General features: G+C 42.5%; 1 protein-coding gene across 1 annotated transcript in view; it reads right to left on the bottom strand.

Annotated features, from left to right (window-relative positions):
- EDEM2 (ER degradation enhancing alpha-mannosidase like protein 2) overlaps positions 1-20,700 on the bottom strand; it is a 31,606-nt gene extending 10,906 nt beyond the window's left edge. The window contains exons 1-8 of the mRNA XM_039248730.1: positions 20,508-20,700; positions 20,179-20,289; positions 18,347-18,386; positions 14,867-14,972; positions 8,755-8,880; positions 5,923-6,134; positions 4,025-4,166; positions 2,625-2,749 (exon numbers count right to left, since the gene is read on the bottom strand). Coding sequence (XP_039104661.1) covers positions 2,625-2,749; positions 4,025-4,166; positions 5,923-6,134; positions 8,755-8,880; positions 14,867-14,972; positions 18,347-18,386; positions 20,179-20,289; positions 20,508-20,614 — 969 coding nt within the window. The 5' untranslated portion in view covers positions 20,615-20,700. The remainder of the gene's footprint in view (positions 1-2,624; positions 2,750-4,024; positions 4,167-5,922; positions 6,135-8,754; positions 8,881-14,866; positions 14,973-18,346; positions 18,387-20,178; positions 20,290-20,507) is intronic.
- Between the last annotated feature and the right edge of the window lie 1,428 nt (positions 20,701-22,128).

Below are 22,128 nucleotides of genomic sequence, written 5' to 3'. Positions count from 1 at the left end.
CCCAATGTTTATAGCAGCACTTTCAACAATAGCTAAATTATGGAAAAAGCCTAAATGTCCATCAACTGATGAATGGATAAATAAGATGTGGTTTATATATACAATAGAATACTACTTGGCAATGAGAAAGAATGAAATGTTATATGCAGCAATGTGGATGGAACTGAAAGGTATTATGCTGAGTGAAACAAGTCAGTCAGAGAAGAACAGATATCCTATATTTTCACACATATGTGGATCCTGAGAAACTTAACAGAAAACCATGGGGGAAAGGAGGGGAAAAAATAATTACAGAGAGGGAGGGAGGAAAACCACAAGAGAACAAACTGAGGGTGGATGGGGGGTGGGGGAGAGGGGAAAATGGGTGATGGGCATTGAGGAGGGCACTCGCTGGGATGAGCACTGGGTGTAGTATGTAAGCCAATTTAACAATAAATTATATTAAAAAATAAATAAAATAAAATAAAATATCAGTGTAGGTGTTGAAAAAAAGGAAGGCCTCTAAACACTGTGTAACAAACTCTTTTGCATACCAGATGGTTTCCAATTCTCTGCCTTCAAAAAAATTGAAAGAGGAACTGGTCAAACTGTCAGCAGAGAGATCATTGAAAATGATTTTTTGATGGCAGATTATATGATTATTTTTATCACATAAAGAAAGAACCATATAATATTGCCATTTTTGAACGGCTGAATACTGGTAGTTTTATATAGTTTACTCTATTTACTCAATGACTACAAAGAACTGAATGATAATGCAATAATTAAACTCCTTCCATTTCCATCTACTTATTTATGTATATAAGGCTCCTCAGCACTTATATCTAAAAAAATGAAAACAGGAATGAAACTTTTGATACATACCATGTCCCATTTCAGCAATATGTATTATTCAAACACAAATACATGAACTACTTAAAAATAAAAAAGCCCCCATGGGGCACCTGGGTGGCTCAGTCTGTTGGGAGACTGACTCTTGATTTCGGCTCAGGTCATCATCCCGGGGTCAAGGGATGGACGCCCATGTCAGGCTCCACACTGAGCATGGAGCCTGCTTAAGATTCTTGCTCTCTCGCTCGCTCTCTCTCGCTCTCTCTCCCTCCCTCTTTCTGCCCCTCTCCCCAACTCATGCTCTCTTTCTAAATTAAAAATTAAGAAAATAATAAAAATAAAAAAGCCCTCAAAATCTCATTAAGAAATATAGTTCTGATTAAATTGCCTTTATGTTTTATAATTATTTATCGAAAACTGTAAGCTCTTAATATGGCTTTAATCATTTACATACTAATGATAACTAAGTCAAAAAGAAAACAAATTTAATACTCAGAACCTATGGTCACACAGGACATTTAGAAGTATTTTAAATCTCTAGGTACACGGAAATTTTATTACAGAGACATATAATAGGGTATAAATAAAATTTATCCAGCATAAAAATATAACAATGAGGATAAAATTCTGTTGTGGGAAGAGAATGAAAATATGAGTTCAAGGAGAAAAAGGAATGGTATGTGACTATTCAAATTCATAAGATTAGAGGTGCCTGAGTGGCTCAGTTGGTTAGGCGTCCAATTTCAGTTCAGGTCATGATTTCATGGTTTATGAGTTCGAGGCCCATGTCTGGCTCTATGCTAACAGCTCAGAGCCTGGAGCCTGCTTCATCTTGTGTGTGTCTATGTCTCTCTCTCTGCCCCTACCATGCTCATACACTGTTTCTGTCTCTCTCAAAAATAAAAATAAACATTAAAAAATAAAAATAAACCTGTAAAATAAGAAGGGTGGCTAAAAGTTAAATGAATTCCAGTATATCAATTTAATACAGTATATGCCTTTGTTAAAAAATAAAAGTAATCTAGATGCATCAATAAAGAATGATCTCCAAGACATATTCAGTGAAGAGGTACATGACATATTCCTATCTGTGTAAAGAAAAAAGGTGGACGTAAATATGCATATGTTTATGTGTATGGATTTCTAGAAAGATATACAGAAAACTGGTAATAGGAGCTGGAATGGGGAGCGTGGGGGCTCAAGATTTACTTTTCACTGTATTCCATTTAGTGCTTTAAAAATTTACCGCCATCTACATGATATGACCTTTTCTTAGGATAAAAAAAGAAACCAGGTTCTAAAAATATGGTGGCATACATAGGGAGCTGGTTAGATGGACTCCAAGATCCCGCCTTCCTCTCTGTGACCCCTCAGATCACATAATGGAAAACAATAATGATAGCATGCACAGCAGCCCCAACTGCTTTCACACCCTTTCTCAGGCCCTCTGTCGAGAATGAGGGATGTGACAGACATGTCCAGTGGAGAAACAGTTGTTGCCAATGGCTATTACCACCCAGCCTGGAAAGACACTCTCCACTTTATTTTAAGCAGTATAACATTTCACAGCAAACTGATAGCTCAGTACCTGATACCTTAATGCTCCCCTTAGAAAATTCAGCTTGGCAGAATCTGAAGTTTGTCTAATTCACTCCAAGTCTCTCTTCTATCTCCAACCCACCCCTAGAAAACAAGTACTCTAGCCATTGAAGTACTTTATTTGACTTATACCTCAAAATGAGCTTGCTTTGCCAGTTCCAGAGAAAAATGGCCACCTCTCTGATCATTCTTACCTGAAGACCAGGCCAGTAGGCCTCTAGGGACTGGAAGACTGGCATGGACACAGTCCCCTTGTACATCTGCACCCACAGGTACCAGTCATCGAAGCGGGTATAATTCCGAATGGCTTTGTTATATTCTAAAGAGGAGATGCAAGAAGACACATCAGTGATGAGGGAGATGAAAGGAGCAGACTTACAGTCTTACAGAAGCACAGATTTACACTTTTGAAAGACTATATGATGGTATAGCTTCAAAGCACCCTAGGATGTAACAAGGCACAGAGGAAGGAGCATGGGTCCTGGAGCCAAATGTCCAGACTCTAATTCAGCTCCAGCTTTGCCACCTGCTAGCTGTGACCCTGGGCAAAATTCTCCTTCTAAAATCTTAGTCTCATTATCTCTAAGGTGGGGAGAGTAATGATATTACACCTCATGGGACTGTTCAATCATTCATTCACTCAGTAATATTCACTGCACATCTACTAGGTACAGGCACCTATGGGATGGCAAACAAGACAAAATCCAGTCCTCAGGGCATTTACATTCTGGTGGGAACTTGAACTTTCGCCTTCCTCTAGATTGTAAATCCACAAAGGCCTGGACTTTGTTTTGTTTATTGCAGAATCTCCAGCACTAGGATAGTGCATAATAAATATGCACAGTAAGTTATTATCTGAACAAAGTACCAAATACACATGCAAATAAATAAGCCAATCTAAAATAGTGTTGTAAGGATTAAATGAAATAGTCCATGTTAGGTGCCTGGCACAGCACTTCACATAACGGTATTCAATAAATATCTGCTGAATAGATGAATAGCAGCTGTAATAATAATTATTATTAGGTGCCCAACAATTCCTCAATATCATTATTATTAGTGTACAGGGTTTGAAGAGTAAAATGCTTTTATTTGACAGCCATGAATCAACCACCTACCTCGTTGTGGGAAGCAAAAAGATGAATAAGGCATGGACACTGCGCTCAGTAGGAAGAGCTGTAACTGTGGATGACAGCTGAGTGCACAAAAGGTGCTGAAGGCCCTAAATTCTAAGGGAGGATCAAGCTACTTCCTGGGCAAGGTGACATTTCAGCTGGGCCTTGAAGGGCGAATAAAATCTGGACACATGAAGACACGAAAAAGGTATTTTTGGCAAAGGAAACACATTTGCCATGGCCAGGAAATGAGAAATCCAGGGTCACACACAGAGAATGCACATAATTCACTTGGCTCTTGCAGGAAGGCCTGAGGAGGTATGGTGGGCATCAAGTAGGCAGTGGAACTCTATGGTGGCTCTGAATGCAGACTCAGATACTCAGAACTGGTTGTGGAGGCACTCAGGAGCACCTGGAAGTTTATGCACATGCCAATGGGAAAAATCATGGCAAAAGCCTCCTTACCCCACCCTTTTTACCTAGGAACATGGCCATGAGCTTCTTATCCTGAAGTAGGATGGCTCCTTTCACCAGGTACTCAAAATAGGAATCCACACCAGCCCCAATGCCTGAGTCCTGGGCCACCCACTTTCCAGTGAGCACATCAATATGGTTGCCAACCTGAGAGAGAGAGAGAGAGAGAGAAACACAGTCCCAAGAGAGGGCTCAAGACCAAACAAAGATCTCCCCATACCCCTGACTGGCCAGTCAGATGCAAGGCAGGCACCCCAGTGCTCTCAGGAGACATGCAGGCTATTGGGGTGTGGTGTTGGGAGACCACAAACTCTTATCAATATCAGTCACTGATTGAGAGCTGCTCCAGGTAGCAATAAGTCCTGGAACTTCCAGCTAAAGGCATGCAGAGTAGGTTCCAAGCCAGAGAAGGCCCACTGGGAAGGGGACATTGTCAGAAGACAGGCCATGGTGCACAGAGAAATGGTAAGGCCTGAGAGGATATGGAGTCCACTATGTTTCCAGTGCTGAAGAAAAACCTGCTTGTGCTGGACCTGCTAAGGGAGCTACCATAGGTCTCCAGAGTGGCATCTTCTTAAGGGATTTTCAAGAATTCCTCATATAAGTTTCACTTTCAAGCTTAGAACCAGACTTGCATAAAATGTGTCTCTACCTGAATACTTTCAGACAACTCAGTCTTTGTAAGTCATAATGACTCACCAGAGGAAGTATTAATACATCAACATTACTGCTCAAGTAAACTGACGATCAGGGAGGTTGAGTGACTTGTCCAGGGTCACATAGTTTTGATGTAGCAAGGCCTGGGGTCAAACCCAATTCTGACTAATCTAGTGCTATTTCCTGGACACTTTTGGCTCCATTACTGTTAGTTTCACTGGATTATCTGATTTAAGAGCTGAAACCAACTTTAGAGAACATCTGGCCCAAAGCATATTCAATTTCCATGGGTTAATAGGTAATAGAGAAGAAAGGGAAGCTCTGGGGTCAAATAACCTTAGAAAACGTTGAGTTAAGCACAGTTAAATAGATTTTACTTGCTGTAGGATTTCATAATAACCTTTAACCTGCTCACGTTCACTATGACTCTCCAAAAAAAGGATGCTACAGTTGACCCTTTAACAATGCAGGGGTTGGTGCTGAGTCCTGCACAATCAAAATCTGTGTATAACTTTTGACCGTCTAAAAATTTAACTACTAATAGGCTGGTCAAGTGGAAACTTTACTGATACCATTAAAGTCAATTAACACCTATTTTATATGTTATATGTATTACATACTGTATTCTTATAATAAAGTAAGCTAGAGAAAGAAAATGTTTTGAAGAAAATCATATAGAAGAGAAAACATGTTTATAGAATTGTACTGTAAAAAATATATGTATAAGTGGACCCATGCAGTTCACAAACATGTTTCTCAAGGGTCAACTGTATATTTAGTATTTCCCAGACTTAATTGACCAGAAATTACTTTTTCATGTAATGGCCAGCCATTCAACATCTCTCAGCACTGCTGTTCTAAGAAACACAGTTTTACAAATACAAATAGACCATGAAAATGAGGGTCAGATGGGCTGGCGATCTAAGGTCGTCACATGAGTCGGGGCATGAAGCCTATGACCTGCTTCCTAGAAGTAAGAGAAGCTCATGGAATCGAACCTCTATAACACAGTTCCCTTTCCCTGCCACAGGATGTGCTCTCTCTCATGCTCTCTTCCCCTGTGCCAAAACTTGTATTGGAGGCTTGGTTAACTTTCAGTGTCCTGATGCTAAGTCCTAGACCACTGCTGAGGTCACCCTAAGTGTCCCTTGGCTGGGCTGCAACTTGTTGCTAGAGCCCCAAATCTTACAAGCAGGGACCAAGGTGGCCGACTTGACTCAGACGGAAAGGGTGGCAGCTGACCTACCAGCCCAATATCCGACCGGCTCTCCCAGAGGCGCATGAGAGCCACTCTGGCCACGTCTTCGAACACGGGGTCACCAGTGAGGCTGCTCAGGGTGGCAAATTCTACAATGAAGGTCCCGATCCCTGCCGTACAGGTGACAGGGGTTTCTCCCGGGTTCACGCCATGAAGCAGGTTCACCGTTCCATACGGCATGCCAGTGGGGGTCTGAAATGCTGAACAATTGCAAAATTATGATCCCAGATAGGAGCGGGGACACAGGCATGGTTTGACACAGACCCAAGCCTGAGGCCTGAGCCAGCACTTCCCTCTTTATCTCCTGGGTGACTGAGCCAGAGAAGGATACAGGTCATGACTGGAGGGTCCTTAGTGGCGCTGTCAAGCACTGCTTGACGTGACCCTCGGGCTCTAGCCTATGAGGAGGAGGAAAGCAGTGGGCCATCCTCCAGGCTGCCACACCCACGCATGCTCACGTTAGCTAGAGCAGCTCTACTTTTATTTAATTTACACGATGCTCTCAGAGGCCAGTCAGGTAACTCAGTGTGAAGCAGGTGGGGTGTAAGCCACAGGAAGTCGTGGGGCTTGTGGCACACTGAAGAGCATGTCCCATTAGAATCTCTTCATATACTTTCTATTTTTTCTTTGAGTTTTATTGAGATATAATTGACATACAGCACAGTATGAGTTTAAGGGGTATGGCATAAAGACCTGACTTAACCTATACTGTGAGACGATGAACATAGTGAGTTAACATCCATAACAAAAAGAAAAATTTGGTTTCTTCCTTGCGATGAGAAATTTTAGGATTTACTCTCCTCGTAACTTTCAAATATATCACATAGCAGTGTTAGGTACAGTCATCATGTTGCATGTTACAGCCCCGGTACTTACTTTTTACTGGAAGTTGTATCGTTGACCACTTTCATCCAATTCTCCTCATATACTTTTCCAAGTGTAATTATGACCAAATTAAAGCTATCTGCAGGCCCTAAAACAGCCCCAGAGGAGCCAGTTTGGGATCCCTGCTCTAAATAGTTTACGGGCAGGGGCGCTTGGGTGGCTCAGTTGTTTGAGCGTCTGACTTCGGCTCATGTCATGATCTCATGGTTCATGAATTCGAGCCCGCGTTGGGCTCTGTGCTGACAGCTCGGAGCCTGGAGCCTACTTCCGATTCTGTGTCTCCCTCTCTCTTTGCCACACCTCCGCTCATGCTCTGTTTCTCTCTCTCTCTCTCTCTCTTTCTCTCTCAAAAACCAACATTAAAAGATAAATAAACAAACAGTTTAGGGGGTAAACTATTATTATTTTTTTCAAAGGATATAAACCACTAAACTTCAGATGTGATCCAATCCTCAATTTACAGGTAGGAAAAGTCATGCCTGTAAGGAAGTGACTCAAAGGTCATACAGAGAGAGCCAAACAAAGCTGGGATGGGAATGCCTGCCACGCGCCCACTCCTTTATGCTATGCCCATCCCACCCTGGTGCCTTCCAATTCAAGGCAAGGAACTAGACAAACAGGCAGAGGCAGAGGTTTCCTCTCTAGGCCAAAAGGTCAAATAACCCCAGAGCAGCCTGTGCGTCACCAAACTGTGAACAAAGTTATCAAAACTTCCAAGAACTGTAAGGTCTGGCTACTGGGTTGTAAGCGATAAATTTGCTAAATGGCAGCACCATGGTGTGGCAAGGAAGGAGAATGCAAGTCAAAACCAGGAAGGGCTCAAAGGAATATTTCAGAAAAGTCAGGCAGTGTTAAAAAGAGGGGAATTGACAAAATCCTATTTCTTTTTTTTTTTTTTTACTTTATTTTTTTATATAGTTTATTGTCAAATTGGTTTCCATACACAAAATCCTATTTCTTGACCAGAATGGCAGATACCCTGGGGCTTGCTCCGGTATGTACTTTCCAATATGTATATTTCTCAATACAATACCACCCCCCCACCAAAAAAAAAGGAGCAACTAAGCAGTGTGCGCTATGGATGAATCACACAGGATATGATGTTTGGAAGGAGACACTCAGGCCATGAGCCGTGAGCCATGAGTGGATCTGAACCCAGCTCACTCACTGTTCTCTGTTCATCTCCAGAAAGGGAGAACAGTGATGGCCCAGAGGCTGGTGAAAGCATAGAGTGATGTGTTTGGGTGTGAACAGCCCCAGAGTCTCCACCACACCCTAAAGAGAACACAGTGTCCAGCTGATGCTATCGAGCCCAGCTGCTGCCCCACCAGAGAAACACACTGAGGCTTGACCTACAGCACTGGACACAGCTTAGCTCCAAAAGGAGTCCCTCCCATTTCAGTGGCGTTTGAGGTTCTCCGGGCACTTTTTCCTTTCTGACCTCATTTTATGTCTCTCAAAAAGCCAATGTGGCAGGCAAGCAGGAATTACGAATCCCTTTTCAGAGATGGGGAAACTGAGCCAAGGAGAGACGAGTGGCTTGGTCAAGACATTGGCTAGTCCAGAACGGGGGCTCCTAATACACAGATCAAGGCTCTTCTCTGGAACCCTTTTATTCTAGCAGTGTGGGGGCCTGAGAGGGGGCAAAAGGGCTCACTCAAACAGGAACAAGAGTCTTCCACCCACCAAGCTGGCCCTCAGCCCTCTCCTGCAAACAGTTATGAGCTTGGCTCATCCATCCTGGGCCAGGGTCCTGACAAGCCCTCAAAATGCCCAGGACTCTCCTGATTTCCATTGTGGGTGGCCAGAGGTAGAAATACCAACTGTTTGGATGAGGAACAGCAGAAAATAACTTGGCATTGCCACTCTTGTCTCCAGCAAGAGAAGCAGGACCCAGTAGACTGCATTTCTCCTGCATATCAGTGTGGGTCTTACCTGGGAGGAGTTTTCGGGCTGCCTCCTCAGCCATCCTCAGGAGAGGTCCAGAGCAGGGCCATCCGGCCTCTACTTCCACGCCAGCCTTCTTTGATAGCAGGTGAGCAGACAGAAGTCCTCCTACCACTACAGATGGTACAAAACACAAGTATCAGAGTCCCAAAGACCAGTTTTTCCCTTGTGTCAATTAAACCTACATCCTCCGTTGCTCGGCTCGCTGGGAAGGGGCTAGAGCCACCCAGCAAAAGAGTCCCTTAGTCCCACATATTGGTGCACTGTTAAGTTCACAAACCTTCTTTCTTTTGGTGGGTCACGAAAACAATGGCTATCACTTTTTTTTTTTTAAGTCCCTACTGTATACCAAGTACTAGGTACTACTGTCTCTTCTTCAAATGAAGATACTGAGGTTCAGAGATAAAGCAACTTGCCCTGGGTCATCCATCTAGTAAGCGATAGGGCCAGGTCTGTCTGACTGCAAAGCCTGTGCTCATTCCACTCGGTCACTCTGTCTCCCAACCTCCCTAAGACCTGGGGTGAGGGGCAGAGTAGTTATTATGTTCATTGTATTAATCTATTTGAATTTAGTACACAATATTTAGGACTTATAAAAAGCCATAAACGTTCTGTATCTGGAAATATGGCTAAATAGATACCCTGAATGGCCCTCTCATTGCAGAAAACGTGTGACCTTGAGCTTCAGCTTTCCTTTCCTCCTGGCAGAGGGGGAATAAGAGACAAAGGCAGGACCTACCAAAGTGGAGAGTCTGATAAAAGATATCTCCATAAAGCTGGGATCTGAAAGAGTTATATACTCTGTGTAAGGATGGATTCAAAATAAACCCTACATACATTTAAGGAAAACTGCAGGCCTCAAATCTTGAAGCCAAGTAAAGGGAAGGGGAAAAAAACAAAAACAAATCTCTGCTAAGCATTAGTAACTACAGGATGGTACTAAGTTTTACAGGCTGAATTCATACCAACTGAGTATTCCAAGAAAACTCAAACCTTTAGCATAAAGTGGTTTTTTGCAGACAATGCCTCCAGCCACAGGGCAGAAGGAAACAAAAACTCTAGCTGGAAGGATTCACCTTCAGTCTAGGCCTCAAAAGAAGCCCAGAGATAGACTCCAGGGAATGAGGGTACATTAAAATCTAAATAAATCACAAGACATATGAAGAAACAAAGCATTAGGAGTATGAGCCAGCAAAAATGACAGAACAAGACTTACCAATACAGCAAATACTGGAACTATCAGACAAAATAATTATGTAGCAATGTTTAAAGAAATAAAAGAAAAGGTTGGAATAATGTTCATAGCAGCACTCTCAACAATAGCCAAAACATGGAAAGAGCCTAAGTGTCCATCAACAGACGAATGGATCAAGAAGATGTGGTTTATCTATACCATGGAGTACTGCATGGCAATGAGAAAGAATGAAATCTGGCCATGTGTAGCAACATGGATGGACCTTGAGGGTGTTACTCTGAGCGAAATAAGTCAGGCAAGAAGGACAAATATCATATGTTTGCACATATAGGAGGATTAGGAGGAACTTAACTGAGGACCATGGGGGAGAAGAAGGGGGCAAATGGTGGGGGAAAGGGAGAGAGGCAAACCATGAGAGACTCTTGAATGCTGAGAAACAAACTGAGGACTGATGGATGTGGGGGGGAGGGGGGAGATGGGCATGGAGGAGGGCACTTGTGGGGATGAGCACTGGGTGTTATATGGAAACCAATTTGACAATAAACTATTTGTAAAAAAATAAATAAATAAAAATAAATAAATTAATTAATAATAAATTAAAAAAAAAAAAGACCTAGCTAATGGACTTGAACCCCAATCCACTATTTGTGGATAATTCAGAAAAATTCTTAAGATTTTTGTTAAAAACTAGGCATTGGGAGATGGGGATGGAATGTGGAAGTGGCTTACATTTTCATAGTCATTTTTAGCTCCTGCTGAATTAATTCTATTAATTTTTTTCTGATTGATTATGTTTTTCTCTGGTGTGTGTGAGTTCAGCCATGGACTTTCTGTAATTCTATAAAACAAGTAAACTTCAAAAGAACAAAAATAAAAATACAACAACAAAGTTTTCTGGCTTTCAACACAGCATCTGTAGGCATGACAGATTCGACTGAAGATTTGAAGAAGCCAGAATAGGATTTACAATAAAAAATGGAAACAATGAAAAAAAAAAGAAAAGGTTGGAAGAGACGAATAAGTAGCAAGAAATTATAAAAATGACCAAGCCTACAGGTGCCTGATTGGCTCAGTCAATTAAGCATCCGAATTCGGCTCAGGTCATGATCTCATGATTTGCGAGTTTGAGTCCCGTGTCAGGCTCTGTGCTGATAGTTGGGAGCCTGGAATCAGCTTTGGATTCTGAGTCTCCCTATCTCACTCTGCCTCTCCCCTGCTCATGCTCGGTCTCTCTCTCTCTCTCTCTCATAAATAAACATTTAAAAAAAAATCTTTTAATGGCCAAACCTATTTTTGAAAGAAGCAAACAGCATTTCTAAAAATGAAAAATACAATAACTGAAATTTAAAATTACATTGACAGGTTTTTCTTTTTAAGTTTACTCATTATTTTTTAAAAAATTTTTAATGTTTTTATTTTTGAGAGAGAGAGAGAGAGAGATGGAGTACGAGCAGGAGAGAAGCAGAGAAAGAGGGAGACACAGAATCCGAAGCAGGCTCCAGGCTCTGAGCTGTCAGCAAACCCTGACGCGGGGCTCGAATTTACAGACAGTGAGACCATGACCTGAGCCAAAGTTAGACACTTAACTGACTAAGCCACTCAGGTGCCTCGATCTTATTTATTGTTTTAAGTAATCTCTACACCCAACGTGGGACTCAAACTCATGACCCCGAGATCAAGAGTCACACACAGGGGCGCCTGGGTGGCTCAGCACGTTGGGCATCCGACTTCAGCTCAGGTCACGATCTCACGGTTCATGGGTTCGAGCCCCGCATCGGGCTCTGTGCTGACAGCTAGCTCAGGGCCTGGAGTCTGCTTCGGATTCTGTCTCCCTCTCTCTCTCTGACCCTCCCCTGCTCATGCTGTCTCTATCTCTCTCTCAAAAATAAATAAAATATTAAAAAAAAAAAAAAAAGAGTCACACACACCTCTAACTGAGCCAGCCAGGCATTCCTACCTAGATAGGTTTATTAGCAAACAAGACATATCTGAAGAGAGAATTAGTGGACTTGAAGACAGATTTTATAAATTACCCAGAATGCAACATAGACAGACAAAATTATTTTTAACACATACCAAAGAGATTTGGAGGATATAGTAAGAAGATGTAACAAATATCTGGCTGGAGGTCTAAAAAGAGAAGAGGGGGGAAACGGGGGAGAGGCAATACTCAAAGAGAAAATAGTTATAAACTTTTGAAAACTAATGAATGACACCAATTCTCAGATCCAGGAATCCCAAGCAAGATAATAAAAAGAAATACACATTTATGCACATCATAGTAAAACTGCAGAACACCAAAGAAAAAAGAGATTTCAAAAGCAGAGTCAGTGATTGTTTTAAAGCTAGGTGATGGGTATGTTCAGGGTATATTTCTCTACTTTCATATATTTTTTAAAACTTCCATTATAAAAAAGTTTTTAAAAGGAGAGGGCAGGCAGCATAAATAAAACCAATCATCTGCAAAATAACAATTAGATTGACAGATTACTTCCTAATAATGACAATGAAATGAGAAGACAATGGAAAGATTTCTTCAGTGTGCTAAGGGAAAATACCATCAACTTAGAACCATATGTCCTGCAATGTTATCCCTCAAAGACCAAACAAAGGCAGTGAGATAAAGACATTTTATATAGGGGCTCCTAAGTGGCTCAGTTGGTTAAGCATCCACCTCTCGATTTCGGCTCATGTCATGATCTCACGGTTTGTGAAATTGAGCCCCACATCAGTGCAGAGCCTGCTTGGGATTCTCTCTCCCTCCCTCTCTATACCTCTCTCCCCCACCCTCTCTCTATCTCAAAATAAATAAATAAACTTTTAAAAAAAGACATTTTAGGGGCGCCTGGGTGGCTTAGTCAGTTAAGCGTCCGACTTTCGCTTAGGTCATGATCTCACGGTTCGTGGGTTCGAGCCCCGCGTCGGTCTCTGTGCTAACTGCCAGCTCAGAGCCTGGAGCCTGTTTCGGATTTTGTGTCTCCCTCTCTCTCTGACCCTCCCCTGCTCACGCTGTCTCTCTCTCTCTCTCTCCTAGAAATAAATAAAACATTAAAAAATTTTTTAAAAAAAGACATTTTATACAAACAAAAGCTGAGAAAATCTTCCCAAGAACACACCTGCACTAGAGGACATTCTAAAGGAAGTTGTTCAGATAGAAGGAAAGAGAGCACAGATATAAAGTCTGAGACACAGGTAAGGAAAGATGGTCAAAGAAGCAAATAAATATAGAAGTAAATCTAAAACCTCAAATGTATAGAACAGCAATAAGGTATGGAGGGCTTAAAACAAAAAACTAAAATATATAACTATAGAATATCCTGTGGGTCAGGATATTATCAGAGCCAGGTTTTGTATTATTCAGGAGAATACTTTTATTAATTCTTTGCAATGTTTGTTAAATTTGTAATGTTTGTTAAATTTTCCAGGAAAACTATTTAAAAAGCCAGATACTGAGCTTTGTCATTAATAAGAGGAAAATGGAGTAAGGAGAAAAAAAAATCAATCTAAAGAAGGTACATACACACACAGAAGAGGATGAAAAGAACATAAAGAAGTTGGGACAAATGGCACAAAATAAAACCACAGCAATGAATGCAAATATCTAAGTTATTATAGTAAATGTAAATGGATTAAATGCCTGAGTTAAAAGATCATCAGAATGGATAAACAAAACATAGCATATAATTTATAAAAGATATATCTGATCAGTCAAATGCCAATCAAAATAAAGCTGGTATAACTGTGTGTGTGTGTGTGTGTGTGTGTGTGTGTGTGTGTGTATATATATATATATATAAAATGTATACATATGAGTATATAGGAATATACCAGCATATATGTATATATGTATATATGCTGGCATATTCATATCAGTAACAAAGGTATAAGGTATATAAAGGTATAAGGCAATCTTAGCTTACAGAAGATAAACTGGGCTCAGAAGAAAAATTGAGGCCAGCAGTGAGCATGGCCTCAAACTCCCATCTGATCCCTAAACCAGGATTTTGTATCAGGCTGTCCCTTTGCTCCTTAATTTCTTAAAAAAACTGTTATCACATGTCTGTAATACAAGTTTTGTTGCAAAATACATATAAAATAAAGATGAGCAAAATGGGGGGGGGGGAGGAATAACTCAGCCTCCAGAAGTGACAATTTTTTAAGCCACTGGTAGTCTAGGAGTTAACGGTAAATAAGGGTTGTACTAGCTTTATAAGAATCACTGGAAACCTGCTAAGAATATTGATTCTAGGACCCAACCCAGAAATCCAAATTCATTAGGTTTAGAGTGAAACCTAGACAGTTCAACCTTTCAAAAGGTCCCAAATAGTTCTGATGGGCAGCAAGCTTTGTAAACTAATGCCCTAGACCTGCACTATGTGATACAGTAATCATGAACCATGAACCACATGCCACTATTTGAATTTAAATTCGTTAAAATTAAACGAAATGAAATATTCAGTTCCTCAGTTGCAGCAGACACTTTTCAAATGTTCACTAGCCAGGTGCAGCTACTGGCTACAACACGGGACCACACAGATATAAAATACTTCCATCATCACAAAAAGTTATATTGGGTAGCGCTCTTCAGCCAAGACGGTGAGGATTACATCTTTCTTGTTCATGGCTGTATGCCTAGCACCAAACACATGTTAAATATGTGAATAATTCTGGCACATCTCTGTCCAGTCTTTTCTCTGTCCTCTGCTCATGTCTGAAGCTGATGGGGGATCCTGAGACCTCCACACTCCACCCTCTAGGAGGAAAGAAGATCTCTGTTCAGTCACTGGTTTTGGCCAAGTGCCCTGGCAGGGTTGACCTTTAAGATTCTATTTACCACCTCTTGGTTTACACAGAGGCAAAAACTCCACATTCTTTTCTTCCAAAACCCCAGCAGGCAGCCCTCACCTCGGATGTTGGTTTCAAACACAGAGGCATTCACATCAATATCAAAGTCTACGTTGTCCTGGAGCACTTCAACCACTCTTTGGAATTCTGAGACATTCCCCAAAATCTGGAAAGGAAGAAGGTCTTGGCAGTGAGGCTCTCTCAGGCTTGAAGGCACTGAAGATGTTATATCAAGAGTCTGGGATCCTATGCTGGCGTGGCCCTCACTTATTCAATCAAGATCTATAGTTTCTTTTCTAGTACTGGTGACAGGAAAAGGAAACAGTGAGATCTAGAAATCATGAAGACCCAATACCAAGAGACTGGTTAGGTCAACTCTTAGTTACCAATGCAAGAGTCCTATTATATACCCATTTAATGGAAACAATATAGACTGTAGACTGCACAAGAAAATCCTAGTTGACATTTGCAGCAAATATCTGCTGTTTTTAAACTTCTCTGGTCACATTCATCCTTGTGGAAAACACTGCAGGTTGGTTGGCCCAACACAATTCCCAATTTCCTTTACCCTGGTAGGCTTCCACTGTAAAGGCTGAAAATCCAGATAGTTACTTTCTCAGTCCCCTTTGCAGCTAGAGGTGATTGTGTTACCCAGCCAATGCTAACCCTTGAGAAGTCTACTGGGGGCACTTCTGGGGAAACACTGTTTTCCTAATAAAAAGGGACAGATACCACTGGCATGGTGTTTACTCTTCTTCTTTCTGCCTTGAAAGCAGACTTTACTTCTAGATCTGTGGCAGCCATTTTAGACCATGAGGTACTAAGCATCAGAATGAAAGTTAATACTCTAATGATGGTAGAATGGAGAGATACAAAGAGCCTGGGTCTCTGATGGGGCAGTTGAGCAGCCAACCCAATGCTAGAAATAACCTCCAGACTGTCTTTTACTTGAAAATTTAAACCCTTTTCATTTAAACCGTCAGCCAAGTGCAATTCTGATACCTTTTATTCTGATAGTAGTGCCCCAATTTGAGAGATCACTCTTCTTCCACAGTCACTCCTGCAGTTTGGGAGAGGCTGACCCCAACCCCTCAGCGGCAAGAATGGGCACCTGATCTGGACCACCGGACTGTATCCCTAAGCCAGTGACTGGTTCAGGAGTGTGTGACCCAAGCCAGATAAATGAGACTAAGCTCCTGAAATTAATGCAAAAGGGCTGATTTTTGACCCCCCCCCCAAGTTCCTGACTGAGTGGGAAGAAAATCTGGAATTCCTGCTGGCTACTCTGCCAGCATAAGGAGATTCTGAGAATGCAGCCAGCAAAGAAGTCAGCGATGCGAGATGGAAAGATTCCTGAAGACATTGTTCCGTATGCCTCGATCCAGCTGAGTCTGAGGCCAGCCTTTACTTGGGCTTTTTAGTTATCTGACCCAGTAAACTCCCTTCTTTGTCTATATCAGTTTGAATGGGGAACTAAAGCAATCCTGACTGTCTCAGCATTCAAGCTCTCCATGATTTGGACTCAAACTAAGCTTTCTGACCATGTCCCTCACTGTTCATCTAACCTATCCTCATCTACTTCAGGAAAATTATACCCACTATTTTCCACTTTCTCGCCTTCAGACACGGTATTCCCTTTGCCAGAGATCCCTCCATCCTATGTCTGCCCACATCGAATCCAATTTATCTTGGATTGTCTAAATGTCATGTCTCTAGGAAGCCTTTGATCCCTCCAGTTAAAAGGAACCTCTTCGTCCATTAAAAGACTCCAGTAACTTTATCCACACAACTCTTAGGTCACCTATTTCTTTCCACATACAAGAGAATCTTTGCCTGGGAAGGAGCCTCATTCTTTCCTGCATTCCCCCAGGGTGCCAAGCACAGCCCATGAAGCAATTACTCAATGTTTACTGAATGATTACATGAATCTTTTTCCACTTTGCAGTTAGTAATCTTCTCAAAACAGAAATCAGCATTTCCTGCCCCTTACTTCAAATATTTCAGTGGTTTTCCATTGCTCTTAAATTAGAAATTAAATCCTTAACACAGTGAACAAGGGCTTCCATCATCTGGTCCCCAACTAGACCCCCACTCCACTTTACTTCCTGAATTTCCTTCTCCAACTCCCAGACATAATGGCCATGCTTCAATTCACTGCCTTCGCCACACTCTCTCCTGCCATAAGGCCCCTGCACAGGCTGTACAGGCTGTTCCCTCTGTCTGGAACACTCTGTCCTCCCCCACGTCCCTAGTTGACACTTGCTTTTCCTTCATATCCCAACTTAAGCATCATTCACTCTCCCTTCTTCTCTCTCTGCCCCTCCCCTACTCGCGCTCTCTTTCTCTCTCAAAATAAACTTTAAAAAAAGAAAAATTATATCTCCAAGGTGATCACAATCATGTAAATACTATTAATATATAAAAATGACAAGGGGTGACAGAACCAGAAATACTGAAATATGGAGAAAGTTGCTAAATCCTCTCTTTTTAAGGAGGATGATTAAGACTCGGAGTCCTATAGAATTATACTTAAGTCCAAGCTCTGTCATTTCATAGCTGTGGACCCTGGCCAAGCCATTTTACCTTTTTTCAAAATTTATTTTGAGAGAGGCAGAGACAGTGCAAGTGGGGAAGGGGCAGAGAGAGAGAGAGGGAGACAGAGAATCCCAAGCAGGCTCCACAATATCAGTGCTGAGTCCAACGTGGGGCTGAACCCCACGAAACCAAGATCATGACCTGAGCTGAAACCAAAAGTTGGACACTTAACCTACTGAGCCACCCAGGCGCCCCTGCCATTTTACCTTTCTAAGCAACAGATTTCCCTACTGGAAGAAGGAGTAATTAGGATGTACCTTACGGGGTTGTTGGAAGGGTTAAACAAGATAATATACATAAAGTACTTAACACAAGCCCTACATATAACACACTAACTAGTTACTGCTGCTATTTTTATCACTGAACATGTCCAATTAGAATGTAAGCCTCTGAAGGGGCACCTGGGTGGCTCAGTCAGTTAAGTACCTGGCTCTTGATCTCAGCTCAGGTCATGATCTCAGGGTTCATGAGATCAAGCCTTGCATTGGGTTCTGTGCTGCCAGCGCGGTGCCTGCTTAGGCTTCTCTCTCCTGTTCTCTATCTCTCTCTGCCCCTCCCCTGAGCATGCATGCACACTCACTCTCTCAAAAATAAATAAATTAAAAAAAAAAAAGAACACATTTATGTTTAGAATGTAAGCCTCTGAAAACAAGAAGGGTCCCAAAGTCTCTGTATCCCCCAGAGAGTTATACAGGCCCATCACAGTTCTGTGTTCATGACAGGCGGTCTGTAAACATCTGCTGAATAAATGATCCTGAATACGCTTGGAATTCATCATTTTCCTCTATCTAGCTGGGTAACCAGAACCTGAAGCTTCAGAATACTGAGATGAAAATAAAAGGCCTAAGTGAAGGACTTGTTTCTCCCCCACAGTCAAGCTGCCAAAAGAGGAAGGATATTGGTTGCACAATCGTGATGAGGTAAAGAAACAGCCAAGACACTTACCAGCAAGGTGTCCAGGGCATCAATTAGCGTCAGAGAAAAACTGTAAAAGAACAGAAATCCCAGCTGCTTAGTAAGAAAATCAAACACAAGATATCAAGGCTGTCCCAGATCAGATACCCCAAAAACTAGTAAGTGAGACACAGTGATGCCTCTTCCCGTCCCAGTTTCCAGTCACAACAGAGAAACCCTAGTGAAAATTACCAAGAAGCTCTGACCCATTTAATGCACCTGGGAGGATGGGCTGATGTAGCTCAACTGTGGTTAAACACATCACCTATATTCACTGGCATTCTTCTCTGTCATGGGGCAGCAGTAGAAGATTGTAGCGAAGGGCACAGGCTTTTCCACATCTAGGAATTTATCTCAATATGCACAGAGCTGTATGTTTGAGAATGTGCATGGCTGTATTGTTTAGAATAGCAAAGAGCTAGAAATAACACAAACATACACCAATTGAAAAGTGATGATCTAAATTGTAATACAATTCAACAGAGCAAAACTATGAAGTTGTAAAAAAAAATTATCATCAAGAGTTCTATGGCTAATGTTAAAATATTCAAATTATATAGTTAAATGAAAAAAGCAAAGGATAGGACAGGCAGTGAGGTATGTTTCTTTTGCATTTTCAAAAAGAGATATACAGACAAGCAGATTAGCAGTTGTTTGGGCCAGTGGTGGTGGAGGAACGAACTATAAAGCAACACAAGAGAACTTTTTAGGATGACAGAAATGTTCTCTATCTTGATTGTGATAGTGGTTATTAGATGCCTCAAATGGGTGCATTTTATGACATGTATGCCTTTAAAAAGGTACACATACACATTGGATGGTAGAAACTGAAACTATTTTTAGAGGATACACAAGAAAGTTAACAGTGGTTGGAGTTCCAGAGTATGCAAGAGACTTGCGTTATTGAATACGATTTTGTACTGTTTGAATTTGCCTTTTGCTTACAGTTTTTTCAGCTTAAAAGAAAAAAGAAAAAGAAAAGAAAACCAGCACACATTTTGTTGAGTTTACTTAACTTCTCCAATCCTTAGCATACTCATTTGTAAAATGGACAAAACAACACTTAACCCCTAAGGATGTTAAGAGAACTAAATGAGAAGACACAAGTAAAATGCTTAGCATAGTGTTTAGTCAATGTCAGCCTCAGCTAAACGCAATGATCTTTTACTCAGCAAGGAACAAGGCAGAGAATTCCACCTCATAAGTTTTTACCCTAGTGGAAGTAAGAAAGACACACTAGTAGCAAGTGAAAATGACAGTATCAGAGTGAGAAGTGCTACCAAACAAACAAACAAATAAAAGGGGTGATTTGTGAGAGCAACCTGTAGGGGGTGGGTAGTTAAGGGAGCTGATGCTGAGGTGACATTTTGAGCTGAAATCTCAAGAAGCAGTCAGTAATGTGAGGGTAACGGGGAAGTGTGTTTCAGTCACACTAACAAATGCTCTGAAGTTACATCCCCTCCTGGGCCTGTTCAACCAATTACAAAATGAAGGGGTTGGGTCTTGTTACTTCTTGGAACCCTTCCTCGATAGCCTAGGACTCCAGAGATTTGCCTGAGTCCCCACTGCTGGTGCCTGGTACTGTCGTAGTTGGAGTCAAAGGTCCAGTCCACCAGGCTAACCCAGGTTTTTTTCCACAGTGGGATCCAACTTTGGGGGCTGGGTGGATCCTGGTGGATTGGAGGGAACCTAGCCTCACTCTCGCTAGGAGCTTTTCTTGAATTAGCGAGGAGACAGTGAAGCCATCGACCACAACTGACCCGCCCGCCTAGGAACCGGACTGTCAGACCCAAGCCGCCCCCTTGCTACTCCACTCGCACTACCTGCCCCAGGTGTCGTGCCCGTCACAGGTGAGAGGTCGCAGCTCGTCGTAGGGAAAGGCATTCTCGAGGTAGCTGTCGTAGGCGTGGTAGAACATGGCCTTGACTCGCTCCCTGGTGAGGGATATGAGAAATGAGGCAGGAGAAAGGACATGAAATAGGGCGGAAAATGGAAATCACCACCTGAGCCCAGTGGAGGGGTCTGAGCAGGTCCGGGGCGGGGTGGGGGGTGGGGTGGGGGGGTTGTTCTAGAACGTAGGGAAAGGAAAAGGACCGGGTCAGCGCTTTCCCTGCCCCAACTCTGGAAGGCAGAGGAGCCTGACCCCCTTCACCTGTAGTGGGCGGGGTCGGGCGCGGTGCCATCTGGACCTGGCGCACCATGGTGCAGGGGCAGCAGCGCGCACAGGAGGCCGAGCGGGACAAGCAGCCGGAAAGGCATAGAGCTCGTGTCCTGTCAGCGCCGCCGCAGCAGTAGCAGCCACCGCCACCCGCTCATCCTGGGAGCCTCTGCGGGTTGTTCCGGGATTCCGCGCCACTGCGCCTGCGCGCTGGGGGGGGGGGGGGGGGGGGGGGGGGGGGGAAAAAAAAAAAAATCAGTCACCCACTTCCGGACTACAAATCCCAGAACACAATGGGAGGCGGATCGCCGGCAAAGAGTATCTTGGGACAGTGTCTGAAGTGGAAATCAACGTGGCTGAAAAGCAGTGGCTACTACAGATACTATGATTAATGTTTTAGTAACAGCATTTGTTGAGCGCTTATTGTGTACTAAAACTGTACTGAATGCTTTAAATACATTTTTGTCTTATAAGACATTATGTCTTATAAGCATAAAGACAGAGGACAGCAGGGACTCAATATTTGTGGAGTGGATGTACATAAAGAATGGATGAATAATGTTCCTACATTACCGTTATTAGGCTTATTGAGTTTCCCAAGGCAGTTCCCTGCTGATGGTGTGAGGTACAACTCACTTCCATTTATTTGTCCAAAGCTGCTACTCAAGATTTCCAGACATCCCTTTCAGTTCTAGGAATTAATGAATTCTTGTTATTTTTTCCCTCCTATTTGGGATGAGGTCACGTAAGTATGGTCTCTTCAGTATCCATCCCAACTCAGAAGCTTCCCTCTCCCAAAGCCCTGGATCATCTCAGTGGCTGCAGCCATTTATAGCATCCCAGATGAGAATGAAGACCCTGGGGCACTATAGCTTTGAGAGTTTGAGACGCATTTTTCCATTTTCCTTTTGGCAATTTCCCAGACACTGGTCAGTACTTTAGCTCAGAGCAACACCCATGAGTTTGGGCAGTATGATGTGCAGTAGAATCAATCTTGGATTTGAAATGAGGTCTGGACTTCAATTTCAACTTTACCACTTAGCCTCTCTATGTAACCCTGGGCAAGCCTCTCGCCTTATCTGGACGTAGCTTTCTCATCTAGAAAATGAGGAGTTTGGGAAATAGACATCTGAGATCTTTTGTGTGTGTGTGTGTGTGTGTGTGTGTTCCACAAAGCAGTGGTCTATTCATGGACAAGAAGCAAGTTAGATGTTTCTTTTTTTTTTTTTTTTTTACAAATAGTTTATTGTCAAGTTGGTTTCCATATAGCACCCAGTGCTCATCCCCACAAGTGCCCCCCTCTGTGCCCATCTCCCCCCCCAACATCCATCAGTCCTCAGTTTTTGTCAGCATTCAAGAGTCTCTCATGGTTTGCCTCTCCCCCTTTCCCCCACCATTTCCCCCCTTCTTCTCCCCCATGGTCCTTCGTTAAGTTCCTCCTAATCCTCCTATGCGTGCAAACATATGGTATTTGTCCTTCTCTGCCTGACTTATTTCGCTCAGCATAACACCCTCAGGGTCCATCCATGTTGCTACACAAGGCCAGATTTCATTCTTTCTCATTGCCATGTAGTATTCCATGGTATAGATAAACCACATCTTCTTGATCCATTCG

This window comes from Hyaena hyaena, unplaced genomic scaffold (assembly GCF_003009895.1).
Source record: "Hyaena hyaena isolate Hyena2069 unplaced genomic scaffold, ASM300989v1 scaffold_315, whole genome shotgun sequence".
Taxonomy (NCBI): domain Eukaryota; kingdom Metazoa; phylum Chordata; class Mammalia; order Carnivora; family Hyaenidae; genus Hyaena; species Hyaena hyaena.
Note: the sequence above shows the minus strand (reverse complement) of the source record. Positions and strands in the feature narration are given on the sequence as shown.